General features: G+C 42.4%; 1 protein-coding gene and 1 long non-coding RNA gene across 2 annotated transcripts in view; one reads left to right on the plus strand and one right to left on the minus strand.

The window, feature by feature from the left end:
• Positions 1–4,431: 4,431 nt before the first annotated feature.
• Positions 4,432–11,044, minus strand: LOC133152373 (uncharacterized). The gene is made up of 3 exons (XR_009714122.1): positions 10,871–11,044; positions 8,922–9,088; positions 4,432–4,632 (listed from the first exon to the last, which is right to left on the minus strand). It is a non-coding gene; the product is annotated as an uncharacterized LOC133152373 (long non-coding RNA).
• Positions 11,045–15,320: 4,276 nt separating this feature from the next.
• Positions 15,321–18,835, plus strand: part of cdh8 (cadherin 8) — a 64,600-nt gene continuing 61,085 nt past the window's right edge. Inside the window, exon 1 of the mRNA XM_061275892.1 lies at positions 15,321–15,731. Coding sequence (XP_061131876.1) covers positions 15,504–15,731 — 228 coding nt within the window. The 5' untranslated portion in view covers positions 15,321–15,503. The remainder of the gene's footprint in view (positions 15,732–18,835) is intronic.

Below are 18,835 nucleotides of genomic sequence, written 5' to 3' on the forward strand. Positions count from 1 at the left end.
GTGAAGCTCCCAGCACAAAATGGCTTTCGTTAGCGCAGAAGACCAACCCCTAAGATGGAGCCCATTGTTTTATCCCTCTATTTAGTGTCAGTTATAGCCTTTTTATCCCCTTAAAAGCACATTTACAGGCAAAATAAGGCACAGGAATAGTAAAGCGTGGGCCCTGGAGGGCGTGGGGGAAGCTGCCGTCCGTCAGCTGAGTAACGCAAAGCACAGAGACCAAACTAAGGTGAAGGAGAGCCAAATAAAAGCAATCATAAAATGTTTGAAGCGTGATTCACACAGCGGCGTTCCCAGAGTGCAAACGCTGGACTTGGAAATGAGCCGTAATAGTTGCGAGTTAAGAGCCGAATAAAGTGGGCTTGTGTGTCTGCAATTATAAGACACAACGTGACTGCGGGAGACGAACACGATGGTTATTTGAATCGCTGTGCACTCACAAGGCTTCATAATGTCCTCAGTCATTATTGAAATAAACAACAACGGCGGTGAAACCGCCCAAGCAAACAAGCACATCATTCAAACCTCCTTTCATGGTTTCAAAATGACATTCACAGGTCAGCTAGCAAAAATAAGTCTCGCTAGCTAGCATGTGCTTCTTCAACCGCCTTTCCTCTTAAACCAATAATCCAGTCCAATATTCAAACCACATGGTTTCAGAATGACATTCACAGGTCAGCTAGCAAAAAAAAAATCTCGCTAGCTAGCATGTGCTTCTTCAACCGTCCTTCCTCTTAAACCAATAATCCAGTCCAACATTCAAACCTCCTTTCATGGTTTCAAAATGACATTCACAGGTCAGCTAGCAAAAAAAAAAATCTCGCTAGCTAGCATGTGCTTCTTCAACCTTCCTTCCTCTTAAACCAATAATCCAGCTCCCTCCCCAATGGCTCCTCTCGCTCCCTTTTTTCCCACGGATCGTTACATTTCACACGCCGTTGTTCGCAGAACCCGATCATCATCGGAGACCTATCAGAGCGAGGTGGTGGCTAGAGGGAGACATGCTACAAGCCAAAGCGGCGTCGAGCGCTTACCACTGAAAAGGAGTTTTGGCGCATTACCATTCTGCAACAGTACGCGTCGGCCTACTTCAAAAGGGCTGATTACGACATTCCATTAGTATTCTAGTCGCCGTTTGCGGACAAGCCGGCAACATCTGCATGCGAGATGAGAGAGAGCAACATTTACAGCCGGGATCACAAAATGTTTGGTCTTCTAAGATGGAAAGTAATAAACATGAGTTTTTTAATGTCCTCAATTAAATGAAATCTTTTGATGTTAATAAAGCGCCTCGTTTTTACGGTTTTGAGATTTGCGGAGTTTCATCCATATTTTGGTTTCCTCACGGTTTCCACTTGTGCTGCACTTGCCCAATGGCAATTCAACCATCTGGGTGACATTGTGTGACACCATCCGCCAACGCTTTGTCAGCTCCAAATCATCTTACAGCCTCGTCTCATACACTACTTGGACAAAAAGGTAGAAGAAAATGTGGAATAAAATCATATCAGCAACTCTTCTGGTATGACAAGCACTCAGTTAAGGGACCTTGCTTGGAGTTTCCATGGTAACGACGAAGTTCGAAGGATTCATTTGTCCAACGTATTTTTATATCATGAGCAATATCTTGGCGACTCTTTTTCAAACTACTCCAGCCACCATTCCTCAACTTCATCAACCAAAACAGACATTCCGCAAACTTGAAAACTCAGATAAAATATATATATTTTTTTGTCCCCCACACACAATTGACCAAAAGATCTTTTTACGAGAAAAGCACTCAAAGTTTACTCAAAGCATCCGAGCACTCATTTACTCCGCACATTAAGCTTATAAAATAAAAACCTCTGCACATTTTTTCTTCTCACACTGTGAGTAACTAGGCCATTGTCTGTGGGAGGACACACCGCTGTTATATTGCACCAGCGTAATTTGTCAGAGGACGCACACACACACACGTGTGCTCAATATTGCATTCATCTTCATCTTTAAGGGGTAACGGCATAGGTGGATGAATACATCACGATCCTGCCGCGTGAAAGCCATAGAAACCTTTCAGCGAGCACACAAAAGATGCCCGGAACGATAAATCACACGCTGAACTCACAAATTGGCATAAAACTCGCAAACACACACAAACACACACCCGACATATCGATCAATAATCCTAATACTGATTACGCTTCTAAATGGATGCTAGCCAAGAGTCATTATTTCTCATCCTCGTTCAAGTTTTTTTTTTACGGACCCTCAGGTGTGTGAATGATCAGGCTAAAGCCGAGCAAATTTGCAGCATTTTTGCTAGCCGGGTGCCAAATTTAACAAATGACAGCCGAGTGTGTGTTTTTAAATAAGCCTGAAGCGGAAGCAGGAACTAACAAGATGGACGGCGGTCAAAAAGGACTAAAGATCAAATTCAACATGCGCAGTTGACATGTGACGCATCGCTAATGCTTTAATTGGCGCCAGAGGAAATTGATGTCTATTCATAAAGGTCCTCTTGGACTAAGGCGAGGGTCCTAAAATAAATTGGAACATAATTTGTTATGTGCCACAATTTGCTTGTAATTCAAAATTTGAACTTCCATTAAAGTTTAAAATAGTTTTGAAATAACTAGCTGAAAAAAATGGCTCTTGTTGCTGTTTTTAAATACAAAATATTATGACTGCATTGAATGAATGGAATTTGCCACAGTCATCGAAACAAATCGATCATCAAAGATATCATTTTGGATCTCGCATCCCACGACTGAAAATAACATAAGCTGATTAAAAAAAAAAGGTTAAAATCATTGAAACACGCAAACATGCATAGACACACAAATGCAAAATGTAAATAACATTTCATGAAATTCATTAGAATGTAAATTGTCCTTTCTCTGCCAGGCAATACGATTTCAAATTGTCCCCGAAGGCAACGAAAGATATATTAGCTCACGATTGATCGATACGAACATAACGAATCTTGTTAGACCGCTTGAGTGAGCAAAGATATGAGTTGAGTCAACATCCAATTCAAACAGTCAGTAAATAATTTATGTCGTTACAAAAAAGGACAGTTTCCCTCAAAAGTACTGTAAGTGATTTCCGTTAAGAAAAAGAAAAAAGCTCATTTAAGTCTCCGTCGCAACAGTGGTGACATTTTGGCTACGGCATTCGTTAAAAGCCACTGTAACAGGCCGTCAGCACTCTGCTCTGTGATCCCACGCGAGATGCGCCGATTAAACGTGAATTAAAAGTGAAGCCATGAAATTGCGAGCGGTCCTCCTCTTAAAGTTCAAAATCTGGAGCTCTTAGCGGGGAGTCGGTGACACAACTGCTGATCCAGCTCTTGGGGATGAGGGCTTGAGAGACTTAGATGTTCATTTCACCCCCTACTTTTTTTATTTTTTATTTTGTCGCCTTGCCGTTTCTCAGAAGGGAATTGGCAGATTATTTGGTCAACCTCGATCGGTTCCACCGCAGCTTTGTGACGGCGGAAGGGGACAAACCGCCTGACGGAGGGGGAAAATAAATGAATCCGTGTCTGCGGGCATGACAGCGAGCTACTGTGGTGTCCAACTTGACCGCTAAGCTCAAAACACTACTTCAATAAAAAAAGCAGTGGAAAAATACACTCCATTGATTTTCTGCATGGATTCTTTCAGAACAACAATGAACAACTCCTACATGGGAAGTCTCAATGAGTACCGTATTTTCCGGACTATAAGGCGCACCTAAAAACCTAAAATTTTCTCAAAAGCCAACAGTGCGCCTTATAGTCCGGTGCACCTTATATAAGGACCAAATTCCTAAATTGAAACTGGCCCAAAGTGTCATGAAATCAATCATAAGTGGCCCGCTGAAGACTATGAATCATGAATCAAAAAGACTATTATTATTTTGTGATTATGAAGCAATTTGTTACGTCTGAAGTTCAAATAAAAAAGATAAAAAGGAGAATGATTTGATTTGGATTAAAAATCTGACATGATGCATTAATACTGCGCCTTATAGTCCGGTGCGCCTTATATAAGGACAAAGTTTTAAAATGGGCCATTCATTGAAGGTGCGCCTTATAGTCCGGAAAATACGGTACATCAAATATAAGCGGAAGTCGGCCATTTTGAAATTGAGCTTTTTAGCTATCTACCGTGGGCGGGTCACGGCATCAAGAGTGTGTGTAAGAATTGCAGATAAAACTTGTGCTCATTACATCCGGCGAGTATTATTAGACGGCTTCGACGCGCACTATCATACATCTCCATTATGTTATTGCCTCAACTAATGTGTGTGCTGAGTATTCAACTCCCCCCCCCTACCTTATAGGAACTCACTAGCAATGCGTATAATGAGGCCATGCTGTAAATCATTTTCTCCAAAATGTGCAGCACCACACTTTTACAGTGTGCGTGTTATCATGTGTGTGTCTGCACACCTTACCTTGCCGCCAGTTGAGCTACGAAGCGGGCAGCCTTCCAGAAGCGTCTGAATATTCATCTTCATTAGTTGGGCAAGACTTGGGGTCTCTTCTCTAATAAGGAGCAAGCGGTCCAAATGGAAGCGGTTTGGGGGGGGAAGGCCGCCCTTGTCAACATGGATGCCACACTGTTCGGCCGCCGTGTTTGGTCGTCACCCAAAGAACATCACGAGCTAAAAATAGATCCAGAAATGTATTTGTACAAAAATGTCAATCATGGTACAAATTCAAGGGTGGGTGATTTTTATTTATTATTATTATTTTTTTGTTTGATGCAAACATGCCGCAGAGGGTAAACAAAGAGGATAGATGAAAGAATGACTCACGGAACATAATTTAAAAAAATAAAAGTCGAGACGTGTTGCCCGGTCAGTCTTCACCGGTTTATTGCGGGCGCACAAGCCTCCGTTTGTTGTCTGTGTTGTCTTACACTCATTTGCATAAAGCTTCCGGGACCTTTTTTTTTTTTTTGGCACTGATCATATTTCAAGATTCCTCAAAGGGAATTTTTGTTTTGATCAAAATTGTCTATGACAAGTGCCACTCAAACAGAACGGGCCAGAACAGGCTTAATACTATTTTTAAATCTCAGGGTGATTTTAAATCTCAAGTGTGACGGGAGTAAGGGATGTGGGCTGGGAGGTGTGTGTGTGTGTGTCTGTGTGTGTGTTTCCGCCTGGAAGCTTCTTATGACCCAAGTGTTAATTTAGTCGTAGCTCCACGGTGAATAACAACAGAAACATTTTGCTGTGAGGTTCTATTAACCATCGTGGTAAAATGTAATAAAACATTTTAATGTTCCAAAATCATTTAAACATTTTTGCAAATGTCTTCAGTTTTGCGCCCATTTGTGTCAATATTCAATTTATATGATTTTTTTTTTAAAAGTACAATTGAAAGATTTTCTTTGGGTTTAATTTCGTACTTATTTTCATTTTAAAATATTAACATGAGCCGGATCATAAAAGGAGGCTTTCGAAAGTTTCCTTGCCACAAAGTTCATTAATTTCTCAGCCCGCAACCGATGAAACACTGCCAAATCCCAGAAATAGTTTTGATCCTGATGCTCCACAACTTTCAACTCTTGACTCTAAGGCGCCTTAGTCTTCCCAGAGCACAGCGAGAGTTCCGAGTCCTACAAGATGCCGTCCTAAAAAGTCCCGCGGGATTAGCCAGATTATTGAATCACGGATTTAGATAATAACATCGGTTACAGTTTAACTTTTGATGCAGGAAAAAGGGGGCGGGGGGGCAATATGGCGGCGGGCCAGCTGACCACATTTAAACGGCTGTCACATGTGACGAGCGCGTGACAACGAGGCCCTTCACAATGACGGACCCATCAATGGCACATTGCCGGTTAGCACTGGCGGAGATATAGATATAAAGATATCTCTTGGTCTGCAAAACAACAAACCCCCCAAAAAATCATCTGATAAAAATATATGATATGTTTTCTTTAAGAAATGGGTGGGAAAATTGTAAAATACCCAAAAGTTAATTATTTGGTCTATATTTTAGTGGGGGGGGCAGTAAGAGGAAACAAGAGTGAAGATTCAAATAAGTGTTTTCATTCTTATGCTGAAAAACAAAATGATTTCATTCCAACAAATATAAATACAAAAAGCAAAGAATAAATACTGATTCCGATATAGAAAAAAAATGTTCAATGTTCATTCATTTATAACCTCGCAAATTAGCATCCAAAACACACAAACATATTTTCGAAATTCTTCTCTACTGTTTAAAATCCTAAATCATCTTTCACCCTCTCAATCCAAAACATTGAAACTGGAAACAATCTCAGAAAAAACAAACAGACGTGCAGTGATGGATCTTCCGTCACATTTACGGTTTTTGACGTTGCACATCCCCCCCCCCCCCATTTCTATTTACGTAGATAATAAGATGAAAGCACTTTAGTGCCGGCAGACTCCAAGGATGAATGTGGCCGCTTATTGGTGTGAGCATTTTGGTATTAGCAGCCAGCATGAGGCTAAAAAGACACGCTTGGCGTCTGTCCATTAAGGATATTGTGGCATCTAATAACATCCCCTGCAGAGAATCGCCTGACGTTGAGGCCCCTTTCCATTCTCGCTTGGAGAATGTCAGGGATCCTTTAAGCCATTTGGACTTTGCCGTGATGGATATTGGCAAACAGCTTGCCTCTGTGAGTAAGGATAACCTTCCATTTGATCAATCTTGCACCCCGTCTCTAAGACTATAGCGCCCGATAAATCGATAACCTCGATGCGTGTTTGCGTTGCTGCTTTTCCATTCTACTCCAAAGCTTCCTTTTCTCTCCCTCACGCTACTTTCATGATCACCTCCTCACGTATATTTTGATTCCGCTTTCAATAAATGCTTGAATCCGAAATATTTATTCTATTTATTGGAAATATGTTATAAAATTTCGGTATTTTTCTTAGGCCCTGGAATGTACGACATTCCATTTAAGTGATATTAATCAGAATCAACGCCTTGAATTAATTAAAACAACTCCAAATACATCTATTGGAAAACACAAAGTTTGGAAGACGAGCACAAAAAGTTTACCAAAGGGACACAACAGTACCCGGCATCCATCCAAAGAGGAAAACAGTCGAGAGGAATGTCGAAAAAACATTTTGCACACTTGAGGATTGCAAAAGAAAGAAAGAATGCGCAACGACGTGGAAAGTTGACGCAATGTCAACATGTGTCAACGACTCGTGAGCCGTCTGCTCGCTGGAAAGCGCCGCTTCAACAAGCTGTTAGCGAGCACCGTGATATTTCACCCTATGAAGTCATCTGTTACATCATCAGGGCGAAGAAGAAGCCATTAACCAAGAAAAGAAGACAGACGGGGCGTCGTCGTACTTCAAAATCAACGAGTGTACTTTGAAGAACGACGCGGAAAAAACAATGAAGCGACTGTGGCGACGGGATGCATTCAAGAAGAATCCAGCAGGGGTTCCTTGATATCGTCAACATGCTTTGGCAATAACATGCTGGGTATGTAAGGTACATTGAGCCTGTGGCCTGTCGCTTGTACGTATCAATGTGTCCACCCGATCGAATGTGGCAGGTCTACCCAATAAACTCATTTGATTTGCAGATTTCTTCAAAGGGTTCAACTACTTAGTGGCCTCCCCCCCCCCTGTCCTTCTCATTTGAATAACATTTGAGCATTTCAGGAACATCCAGCCATCCATTTTCCATGAACTATAACAGTTAAAATAAAAATGAATTTAAAAAATAGATTTTTTTTAAATGCACAGAATAAAATCAACAAAAAACACATCGTACAAAATAAAAGTAGAAACAAATATTAACTAGGGATGTGGAAATAAATATAAATATATAAAAAATATTTTGCATACTTTAATTTATTTGTTTCAATTATATTTTGGGATTAATTTAAAAAATAGTTATTTTAATGTACAGAATAAAATCAATAAAAATACCATACAAAATAAAAGTTCAAATAAAAACAAATAATAAATAGGAACATGTAACTATATACAATAGCAAATATCTAAAACATTATTTTTATGTACTTTAGGTAATTTTTGGGATATTTGTTTTTATTTTCACTTTTACTTATTTTTTTCAAGTTTTGTGTCATCATGTTTATAATCGCTAAAATACATACAAAAACACACACACACACATTTGCAATTATTGATACAGTTCAGGGCATGTAGGGCAACTAATATACAATTTTTCAATCGTTTCCAAATGGACTTTTTGGCATTGACTGATGATGTCACATCTGTGACAAAGAATTCATTTCTGTAGGCAGCCTTCATTTCTTTTACTGGTGACTTTCTGAGAGAATTGCAATTTCAAGTTCAGTTATCACCTCTTGCGACGGCTACAACATGGACCGAACTGTGCACTAAAGCGTCCGCTGGCCATTTAAAAGGCGGCGGAACAATAAGCAGCAATACTCGGTGAAGATTTCCCAGGTGGCGGCACGGCAACTGTGGTTTCTCCGGCGGCCTTGGATGTGTTTGGCGAGGGTCGCTATGTGGATGACATCATTCCCTTGTAATGAAGTTCACAAGGTCCAAGAGCGCAATGACAACATTTTGTGACCAAGCTGTCTTTTATCCAAAGACTTCAGTCGGCATTGCTTTAGCCATCTTCCTATTCTCCGCTTTCTAAGTGCCTCTGCCTTTTTAAAAGCCATGGGCGAGCAAATGTTTTAAATGTCAAAATATGCAAATCACTCCTGACCTCTCCCGGGTCGTAAAATGCAGCATAAAAAAATGTTAAAATTGGAACAAAGGATGAAGAGGGTGGAGGGAAGAGAGGTTGTGCCATAAAGAGGAAGGCTCCAAATGTAAAAACTTTCTCTCGCTCTGGCTTGTAACTGCGCATCATGCAAATAATTTAAAATTGTTTTATATCACACTCAACAAAATATTACTATATATATATATATATATATTCAAAAAAAAATAGGACAATTACTAACTTCAACCACTGCCAATAGTGACCCAGACCTTCCTCGGCAGCATATTGACGTTCATTTTCGCAGCCTTGCCTGCCCGTCGGCCCTCCTCCGGAATCTTCCATCATGCTGCTATTGGCTGTCAAGCAGGCTGGTGGTCATTGCAAACTACTCCTCCACAAGCAAGAAGCCTAGGACAATACAAAATATTTGTTGAGCGGAAATAAGCTTAAATTATAAGTTATACATTCAAATATATATGTTTGTTGTTTGAGTTTGTAAGACGTACTGATTTTTTTCCCAGCATAATTCCATGAAAGAGGAGAAAAAACAATGGATGCAAAAAAAACAATTTCCAACTCAACATCATCACAACCTTTTTGTTAACATATGACAGCGCGCCACATGCTGCTTCACCAACTCATTATGATGTCATCACCCGTAGCAGCCCGGTTCTACCAAAATCTTTTTACGACAGGGGATTATAAATATAATTAAGAGCATTGGTGAGAATTGTGATATGTTGACATTTGGGCGAGCGCAACAACACAAACGTTAACTAGCGCCTTAATCATGCAAATTGGAAAACAACAGCCGATTTAATTATCGCCCGGTCGTATCGTTGGCGCCCATTAATTATATTGGGTTTATTTATTCAAATCCACACAGCTCGTCCACCGACTTGACAATTACGTATGCGGGACAGTACCAGCTCGGTAACAGTAATTCCATCCTGGCTTCATTAAAGGGTTTGTAATAAGATGTGAGACGATGAGGCGCAAATGAGCGACCATTTTTTCTCTGAGTGGCCTCGGATGGAATCAAAACAAAGCAGAGGAACATTTATATCCAAAGGTCCCAAAGAAAGAGTCGATATCTTATCATTTGTATTACATAAAGACAAATTCACCATAATTGGAAAACTAACACGATTGTTTCTCGATTACAAATAATCGGCAACTTCTTCCATGTTATTCTTTGTTCAATAAAAGTATGTCATTGTAAACATCCGTGAAGATGTTTTGGGATGAAGCCTTCTAAACATCTCATGTGGATACTTGGTGAGGGGGGGGGGGCACATTTGAAGACGAACTTGAAATGGCTCGCAGCTTCGGCAGCCGCGGGACTGCCGCATTCTTTCTTTTCTCACACCAAGACCAAATCTCGCAGGGATTCCCGCTTTCTAATTAATAACTAGCACGCGTGTGTGTGTGTGCTCTGTTTGAAGTGGCGCAACCCCGCCTGCTCCTCCCCTCGCCAAATCTTTGGAGGCGACCAGCAATCCTATGGGACTCTCATCAGAGGAACACCATTCGGAAACATCGCCATGACGACATGTGACACTTGTTCCCTGGGAGATTTTTTTTTTTCTTCTGCAAAATAACAATTATGTCCAAACACGGAATTGGGGCAAAACTCGTTATCTTCTCCCCCAATGGGTTAATCCAAACACACAAACCTCCATGTTTCATTTTGTTTGATCATAAATTGCCTTTTTGCTCCGACTCTTTGCCGCTAACTTTAAAACTGTCTGATTATCTGGCTATCTGCTGGTGGGTCAGACCAGAGCGGCGAAATTACTCTCTCGTTTAATGCGCTGACCTTCTCATTTGCCCCACATCTGCTTGCTGAGAAAGGTGATTTGAAATGATGAGTTACTCTCTGATAACGTCAATAGAGGTCTTTTTAACCATCTTCTAAATTAATATGATGTTTAAAAAAGCATTAAGAATGTCACCTTTTGAGAATGATGCATAGGCAAAATGACGGGGCAGTGATATATATCGTTTTAAAAAGACGTGCTTATAAAGTAGTGGAGCATATTTTTTTTTTTAAATAAAAGTAATGTACACCCTTAAGTGACATCACAATGATTAACCCTATCAGCTATTTTAACATCTAGCTAGCTAGGGATAGTTACGTAACTTAGCTTCAAAGGTTTGGCTCACCTATTTTTTGAGTTTGGTCCTTACCTGAGCCTTGAGCAACTGTGATGTCATTTTCAGTGGATAACAAAATGGCCACCACAGGTGGATTTTGCTGTTTGGCTTAAATATATACATCTAAAATGGCGCCATCCCTCTATAATCAAGAGGATTTCTGTCACTGCACAAAAATTCCCATACTGGACTGCGGCTGCTTATGTGGCCTCATCATGGCCAGGAATAATATTGAGTTATGACGCAGGGAGGCCTTTTATTTCCACAATTTGTGAGTTGAAAGAAGCCACGTGTATCAGGCCAATAGAACTCCACGAATAAAGACCGCCCCTGTTAACCACCTCTTAACATCACAATACCTCCGCCCCTTCCACACGGCTGCCTCGTCGCCAGTGAACGCTAGAGGGCGCCAACAATCCCCGTCTCTCTCTGTCACAAAGCGCATGCAAGTACATGCGCTCATTTACAGCCATGATGAGCGTGACCTTTCTGTGAGGGAATTTAATGAGACCACTGAAACAATTTCTTTAAATAATACACTCTAAATTTAAATAGCATCAAAAATAGAGAACAAGAACATAATAATAATAATGATAATAATTATAATAATAATAATAATTCTCAAATATGTCTTTGAGCTACAGCACAATCAACAAATTTTCAAATCATTCTGCATTCAACAGCATATCTCCTACAAATGAAACAATCATTATATAGTACTCATTTTCAAAGCTAAGGGATGCTTTGACTCTTGTGAAGTGCTTCATTAAATCAGTCGCATTTTATGTACTTTAATACTAACATTGGTATAAAAGCTATGAAGAAATATGCATTTAATTGCATTTCATACATCATTCATTTTTTTGAGCTCTCACCAAATGCCAGCGATTAAGTGTGCGTGTTTATGAGCGTGTGTTTGTGTAGCACATGACAGGCTGGCAGCCACTAATTACCCGTCCCCTTCTATAAAAACCGAGCTTGTCCACGATAAATAAGGGCAAGCATTAAAGTGGACTGATACCTTTTGATGACTTAAAGGCGCTCATTTTGAACACCGCCACCTCTGCGCGTTCATTTGCGCGCCTGTTGACCCAATGAGCAGCGCTGGGGAAGGAAGGTTGGTTGCGAGCAAGGGGGGGGGGGGGTGTCGCTCTCTAGCTCTCACTCTCTCTCTCTCTTCAATCTCTTCTTCCTCACTCCTCTTCTTCACTCCTCATTCCGGCCAGTGAGCCTGTCGGAGCTCCCGACTGGTAGCTTGACGAGCCGCGCAAAAGGATTTCTTCCTTTTTTGGGGAGGGGAGGTCTGGCGGGGACCAGCGGCAAACTGTTCATTTCCCCGCCGTCTCTTGCACGCTGGAGTTGCTTTTATCTGAGGAAGGGGGCTTGAAAAATGACGCAGCAGAGAAGAAGAATGCAAGTGTCACTAGTAAGTCAAGCCGTCGTTGTGATTTAGATAGGCGCAACTTCCATGAGCTCCGGCTTGCCCGCGCGCGCGCGCCGAGTGCACCTGCTGCTCGCCCCGAGACGAGCTCCAACACTCAAACTTCATGTCAGGCAGTGTTTTCTTTTTTTTTTTTTTTTTACTTGTGTGGACTCACATTCACAACTTTAGATTGAAACGATGTCTTGACAGATTTGTGAGCGCTGAGAGATAAAATGAGAAAGAAGACAAACAGGCTTCAGTGCGTCGGGCACATTGGCTCGGCGGGGGAGCTGTCCGGTCTCCGTGGTGCTGAAAGCAAAGCGCTCACTAGGATATGTTTGAAATAGACACTTTGGATAGTATTCCATCACGTTTTGCATTGACAGTATCTGGCAGGTGATTTTAGTTTTGAATTCCATCCCCAGTCTCTTGAATCTTTCGATGATTTTTCATCCATTCCCAATATCAACCATCCGTTCTGAATCGCTACCTCCACCCCTTCACCTCCTCGTTTCGAGCAACCTGTGCCCTTTCCCGTTATCCAGAATTTGTTCCTAGAGTCGGTAGTGCCTTCCATCTAGAATGTACTGCATTGCGCTCTAGTATTTTTCATTAGTTTTCCAATATACGATATCCAGTATAGTGTACATTAAACCTTTCATGGTTGAAATACTTTCTGCTCTTTCCCCAAATCCATCTCTGGCGTCCCACATCCAACCCGCACATCTCTCTCCAGCATTTTCCACAGGTATCTTTAATATTAGATCTTTTTCCAGGAAAATTATGCCCCTTTTCAAAATCTATCCCATTGCGGGAGGTGTTCCTCGTGACTATCATTTTATTTCCATCTGTCTTTATTACTCAACAACCATCAGTACTTATATTTTACTCTATTCCAAGAATTTCCGTTTCCCAAATTTCTCCCAATTCAATCGTCATTCCCAGTCCCTTTCATCAATCCTTTGCAATTCCCACCCATCTTTCCCGCACATTTCCCGCTATTCCAACTGATTCCAATTGTTTCCCCCTGTCCTTAAACTATTCCCACTATGCACTGTCCATAGTATCCACATCTCTTCCAGGTGAAATATTGCCATTTCTCAAATCCCCATCCCTGAAGCGTTTCAGCTCCCAAATTTGTTCCTCGAGTCCGTCCCACTGTGTTAGGTCTGCAGCGCACACGCACATCGCTCCCCCTGTTATCACACATCCTCAGCATCTGACATGTCGTCTCGTTCCCATTTTTCCATCAACTCGTGCCCGTTTCAAAAGTCCTTCTGTATCCCTTGACAACTCCCAGCATCCCCCGTCTTTCTGTCCGAAGTATCCTGGTGACTCGTTTGTGTTCTGTTCATTCTAGTCTGACTAAAACCGTCACCAGTATCCCTGCATCCGTATTAGCATATTCCCACTTTCCCTGCATCCCCAATGACTCCTTTGCGTTTAGCATCTATTCCTTGTTTTCACATCCAATCCCGGTGTCCTTCCCCAGTCATAAATCATATGCCTATTCCCCAAATCACAGCGCCCCCTACGAAAAAAAACCCTTCACCACTCTCAATATAAATAAATAAAACACAACCCGTATATTTTACCAGGACACATAGTCCCGTACGTATATTCAGTATTCAGCACCAACTTCTTTTGGACCTCATATTTTCCATCCAGTATATTTGATTTTCATAGTATCCTGCATCATTGTACTCACATCCAGCATCTATTCTATCTCTTTGCAAAAAAAAAACTTTAAACCACTCCAAGCCATCTTTTGCATCCCGTATTCTGCCTCCAGCACCGGAATTAGTTCCTCGCATCCAGCACCGGCTTGCCTTACCCAGCACTTGTATAATTTCCAATCATCCTGCATATTCTACCACCGACCCGAGACTATTGTCTTCGTATCCCGCACCTCCATTTCCCTTCACGCAGCACCAGCCACTCTTACTTAGCCAGAAGCGGCGTCATCCCTAACCCCTCTCTATCCGCCGTCCCATCCGTCTCGCGGCTGTGGCAGCACGGATCACTCCGCACTTTACGATATTGCAGTTGGCTCGGCTCGGCTGCCACTTATTGTCTTTGCAAGTGCCTTGCCGCAGAGAGCCGTATTACTCCCCAAAGCGATGACATGAGACGCGTGATTGTTTGTATGCTATGAGACTTAGCACAGCTTTAATAGTGGCCCCCGTGCTTCATCTATTTTTTTTTCTTTCCCGCGCGCCAAGTTGGAGGAGCCGAATAATGAAAGTGACATTTGAGAAAAGCTGCTGATTAAATCCACGGTGTTATTCAGAGATCAGAGTGCTGCCCGTGTAAAAAGATGCATTAGTATAGAAGACGTTGTATAAAAAGCATATTCCGGTCGCCGGCGTATTACAGCCGCCTCTTTACAAGTCGAGCGGCACCTCGCGAAGGCTTTGTAAATTGCTCGTTAATTAGTTCAACGCTGTCGGAAAAAGAAAAAAACTCAATCAACTTGCCAGAGCTTATTTGATACGAGCGGTTTTGCCATCAAATAGTGAGCTTGCCTTCAGCTGCAGTGCTTTTGCCTGCTACATGTAGCGGTGTAGCTCATGAATAAATCATGTTGTAGTTGTTTTAGACTCTCACTTAGGCTCCCTTCACGGAAAAAGCCTTGCGTAAGCCAGTCGTCAAATAGTGAGCCCACTATCAAAATGTTCTTTTTAAAAGCACTGTAATGACATCAAACCAAACTCTATTATAACAATTACTGAGAAAAGATAAAGGGACTTGGTGCTTGCCAAATAGTGAGCATGCCTTTAGCAACACTGCTATGCATAGCGGTGGAGCTCATGAATAATGAACGTAATAGACTTTGTTGATTTTCACTTAGGCTCATTTTATGGTATTTAACAGAAGATGTGTCACTAGCCAACTTGCCAAATACTGAGCACACACTTAAAAATGTTTGGAAAGTCTTTCATAAATAACTTGGAGGCCACATTTTAGTCCCAAATTGTAAAAATGGCGACTGATTAATGGAGATTAAAATTGATTGCCGTATTTTGAGTTTATAGTTGTTCCTCCTTGGTTCAGGTCTCCCACTCGGACTAACGTGAATGGACGCCGCAGCGGCCGCTCGCCACTATGGAAGGCCCAGCCGAGTGACCTTTAGCGCCAAGAACCCTTTGTCGACCTGATTCGAGGAGTCGTCCGTCCGCTTGACGAGAGTTTCTACTATCAAACAAACAAACCCCGAACCCTCCCACACCAACGGTATCGAGGATGCGGAGGAGATTTGAGGAGATGCCGACAGATGTGTGGATGTCCTTGCTGCTGGTGTGGATTACTTTGCTTTCCTGCGTGTCAACGATCCCCGTCGGAGGCGGCGAGACTGCGGCCGGTCCCGGCGAAGGACAGCGACTGCTGAACCGAGCCAAGAGAGGATGGGTTTGGAACCAAATGTTTGTGCTGGAAGAATTTTCTGGACCCGACCCAATCCTGGTTGGCAGGGTGAGTGGCGGCTTTTGTCGTCGTTTATATTAAGCTCGCTTATCGTGCGGGAACATTAATTCGGACGTTTCAATGCTCTCCCTCCCGTCGTCTCCCGCCGGACTCGGGGAGAATTTCTGGTTGTCATGGGGAAGCTAAGATAGGGGAAGTGCTTAAATGCTTCTTGGCGATGATTAAACCCCTCCACAGCGTCCTTCAGAAAACAGGACGTGAACGCGAGGCTAACCCCGAAGCGTGGCGAAAGATTGTTTACGCTTCCGGAAATGCCAATTTATGTTCTCAAAAAATGAATACAAGGATTTGTCGTCAGATATTGAAAAGTTGAAAAGTTACAAATAAGTTGTTTATAATGATGTACCGTTTTCTTTCTTAGTTTAATAGCTAGCTTAGACGCTACATGCTAAGAAGAAAACACATTCAACAAAAAGTGGTTTTGGTAGCATTCCTAAAAAGTGACATTTTCATTTTTTTTTATTGCAAAGGTATTTTCATCTGACATATTGGGGAAAATGTACTCGTCATTGTTTGCCTGCGTTCCAGGGCGGCCATTCTTTTCCAGGCAGAACCTCGGGCTAATCCCGCCGATCGGGCCACCTGTTCCTTGGCCCGCCTGGAGGTGTCAGGCCGGCCAAAGCAGCTTGTTCACAGCTCGTTTCTGGGCTTCACCTGCGGGGGCGGGCGGTCGGCCCGGCTGGCACATAGCGGTTCCACTTGGCCCGCGTTGTACATCCTCACTGTTGCCGTCCATTTTCTTCCCCATCTTAGCGCGTTTCAACCTGCGCCTTCACCTTTCGGAGTCACTCACATTTTGTGTTGCTTCTCCGCAGCGTTGTCATATGGTCGCATCAATTAAACATTGGCCACCACGTGGGACTCGTGTGCGTGTGTGTGTGTACGTGTGTGTGGGTTTGCGGTACGCCTTAAATACGGAGCAAACACAAAAACGCTGTTAAGTGGCACATTAATTTTTTAGCACCAGTCAATTCAGAAACCTCAAATGACTTTGACAATGGCTCCTCGTCACAAACAAACAATCGAAAGCCCAAGGAGGTTTCACGAGTGCCAGACTGTCTAAAACACTAAGTCAAAACCAATTAAGCAGTGGGAAAGTCTCAAGGATGCTTAGCGGGAACATGACGTGCCTGAGTTCAAATTTGAGTTTTGTGGGAAAAGCTTTTTTTTTTTTTAAAGTTGTTGTCGTCCTGCGTCGCTGTGTGCACGATTTTGAGGAAAAGAAATTCTGTTTTGGAATGAAGTTGGATCATAAAATGACTATTTTTATATTTCATACTGAATATTCTGACTAATGCCACCTATATTAGCTCAGCCGACTGACTAGACTCCACCTACACAGACTGGACCAAGATTTTGCATGTAGGTGGACACAGTGAAGTTGATAAGTACGCGTTACTCGTGTTTTGTTGGCTGTAGTGTGAAATCCTCTGCCGATTTCAAGAGGGGGCTGATAAAATAAAGTGCATTGGTAGTCATGGCGGCCTTTTTGTCTTTAGACGTTGGCGTTAAATATTCAACAGGACCTGGCAAGAACCCGGTACGAGTAAATGGACGGAATTCAATATGCATATTTTTGCAAGGTGATAATGACGATGATTAAGAACAAGGTGAAGTGCTCATCACGACTAAATTCAGGATTAAAAGCTGAGCCGGGGCGCAGTCCGTTTTGGTTCGGGACTATTTTATCTCTCACTTCCTCTTTCAGTCACGCTCAATTAAGACTCAGAACTCAGTGGAGGGCAGGGTGGGATGGGGGACGGGGGGGTCCTGTTTTGTAACAAAATGTGGATGATCTGATGTGGGATACAAAGGATCTTCGTTAGTTTCTACTTCCTGGTTCACGCACGAACACACACACACTCTTCTCCTCCCAGGCCTTTGCGGAGGTAATAAAATGTGCAGCCTGGGCTGAGCTTTAATTACACATGCTCCCCCCCCCCCTCCCAGTCTGCTCTTGCGACATCATCACGGCGGCTGTGCGGGAGATTGGGCGCCATCGATTTCTAGCAGCGTGTCATTCACAGCCTTCTCGCCCTGCACAGACCATTAGCACAAATGTGAGGGGGATGTGTGTGCGTGTAGGTAAGCAGACGAGAGAAGGACGGCCGTGAGGCGTGACAGCACCTTCCCTCCTTCTACCCTACCCCACCCCTCGTCTCATTTCCAATGTTCTTCTGCAGCTCTGACATTGTGATGCAGAGTGTGAGGCTGATGTGGAGTGGTACTTCTTTTTGGGGGAACCAAGAAAGACAGACAATAGTCCTTTCAGCGAGAGAGAGAACGAGAGAGAGAGAGAGGGAGAGAGAGAGAGAGAGAGAGAGAGAGAGAGAGAGAGAGAGAGAGAGAGAGAGAGAGAGAGAGAGAGAGAGAGAGAGAGAGAGAGAGAGAGAGAGAGAGAGAGAGAGAGAGAGAGAGAGAGAGATTGTCTAGCCTGTTATTTTTCAGAAGCATATCTTGAACTTTATTTATTCATTTGAGGTAATTGAGAACAGTAGTTCCCTTTTTGCAATGCCAACCTGGCTGTAGTCAGCCAAATCAAATAAATCAATGTTTGATTTGGAGTGTATTTTAGTCTTATATGTATGACATAGGAACTTTATTATGTAGAAGTATTTGATACATGGCAAATAATCTCACAATTTTTAGAAATGGCCTTCTTGGGGTTACATTTTGGGGTTATAGGGCCAAATTGTCATATCTTGTCCAGACATGATTCCCTTCAACGGGATGTCAAGCCCAAAATGTTCTGTTCTACAGAAGCGGGGAGCTGTCAATGTAAAGTAACAATATTCAAATACATTCAAATATCTATTCGAACATTCTTAAAATTACATTCGAACATAATCGGCAAGATATTTCGATGCCCTGCGCGACTGTGATGTCATATTTAATCGACAGCAAATGGCAAAATGGCCGCCCCCTTGATGTGGGAGAAAACCAAAATGAATTTTGACACTTAATTCCTTAAACGCGATATTAATCTGAATGCAGTGTTTAGATTAGTGGTGTTGCCTAGAAAATATTATTGTGCCTTTTATTGGCCAAGATAATCTTACAGCGACTTTTGCTGAAATTATTTTCCTCTGGTC

The sequence above is a fragment of the Syngnathus typhle genome, linkage group LG4 (assembly GCF_033458585.1).
Source record: "Syngnathus typhle isolate RoL2023-S1 ecotype Sweden linkage group LG4, RoL_Styp_1.0, whole genome shotgun sequence".
NCBI classification, from domain to species: Eukaryota; Metazoa; Chordata; class Actinopteri; order Syngnathiformes; family Syngnathidae; genus Syngnathus; species Syngnathus typhle.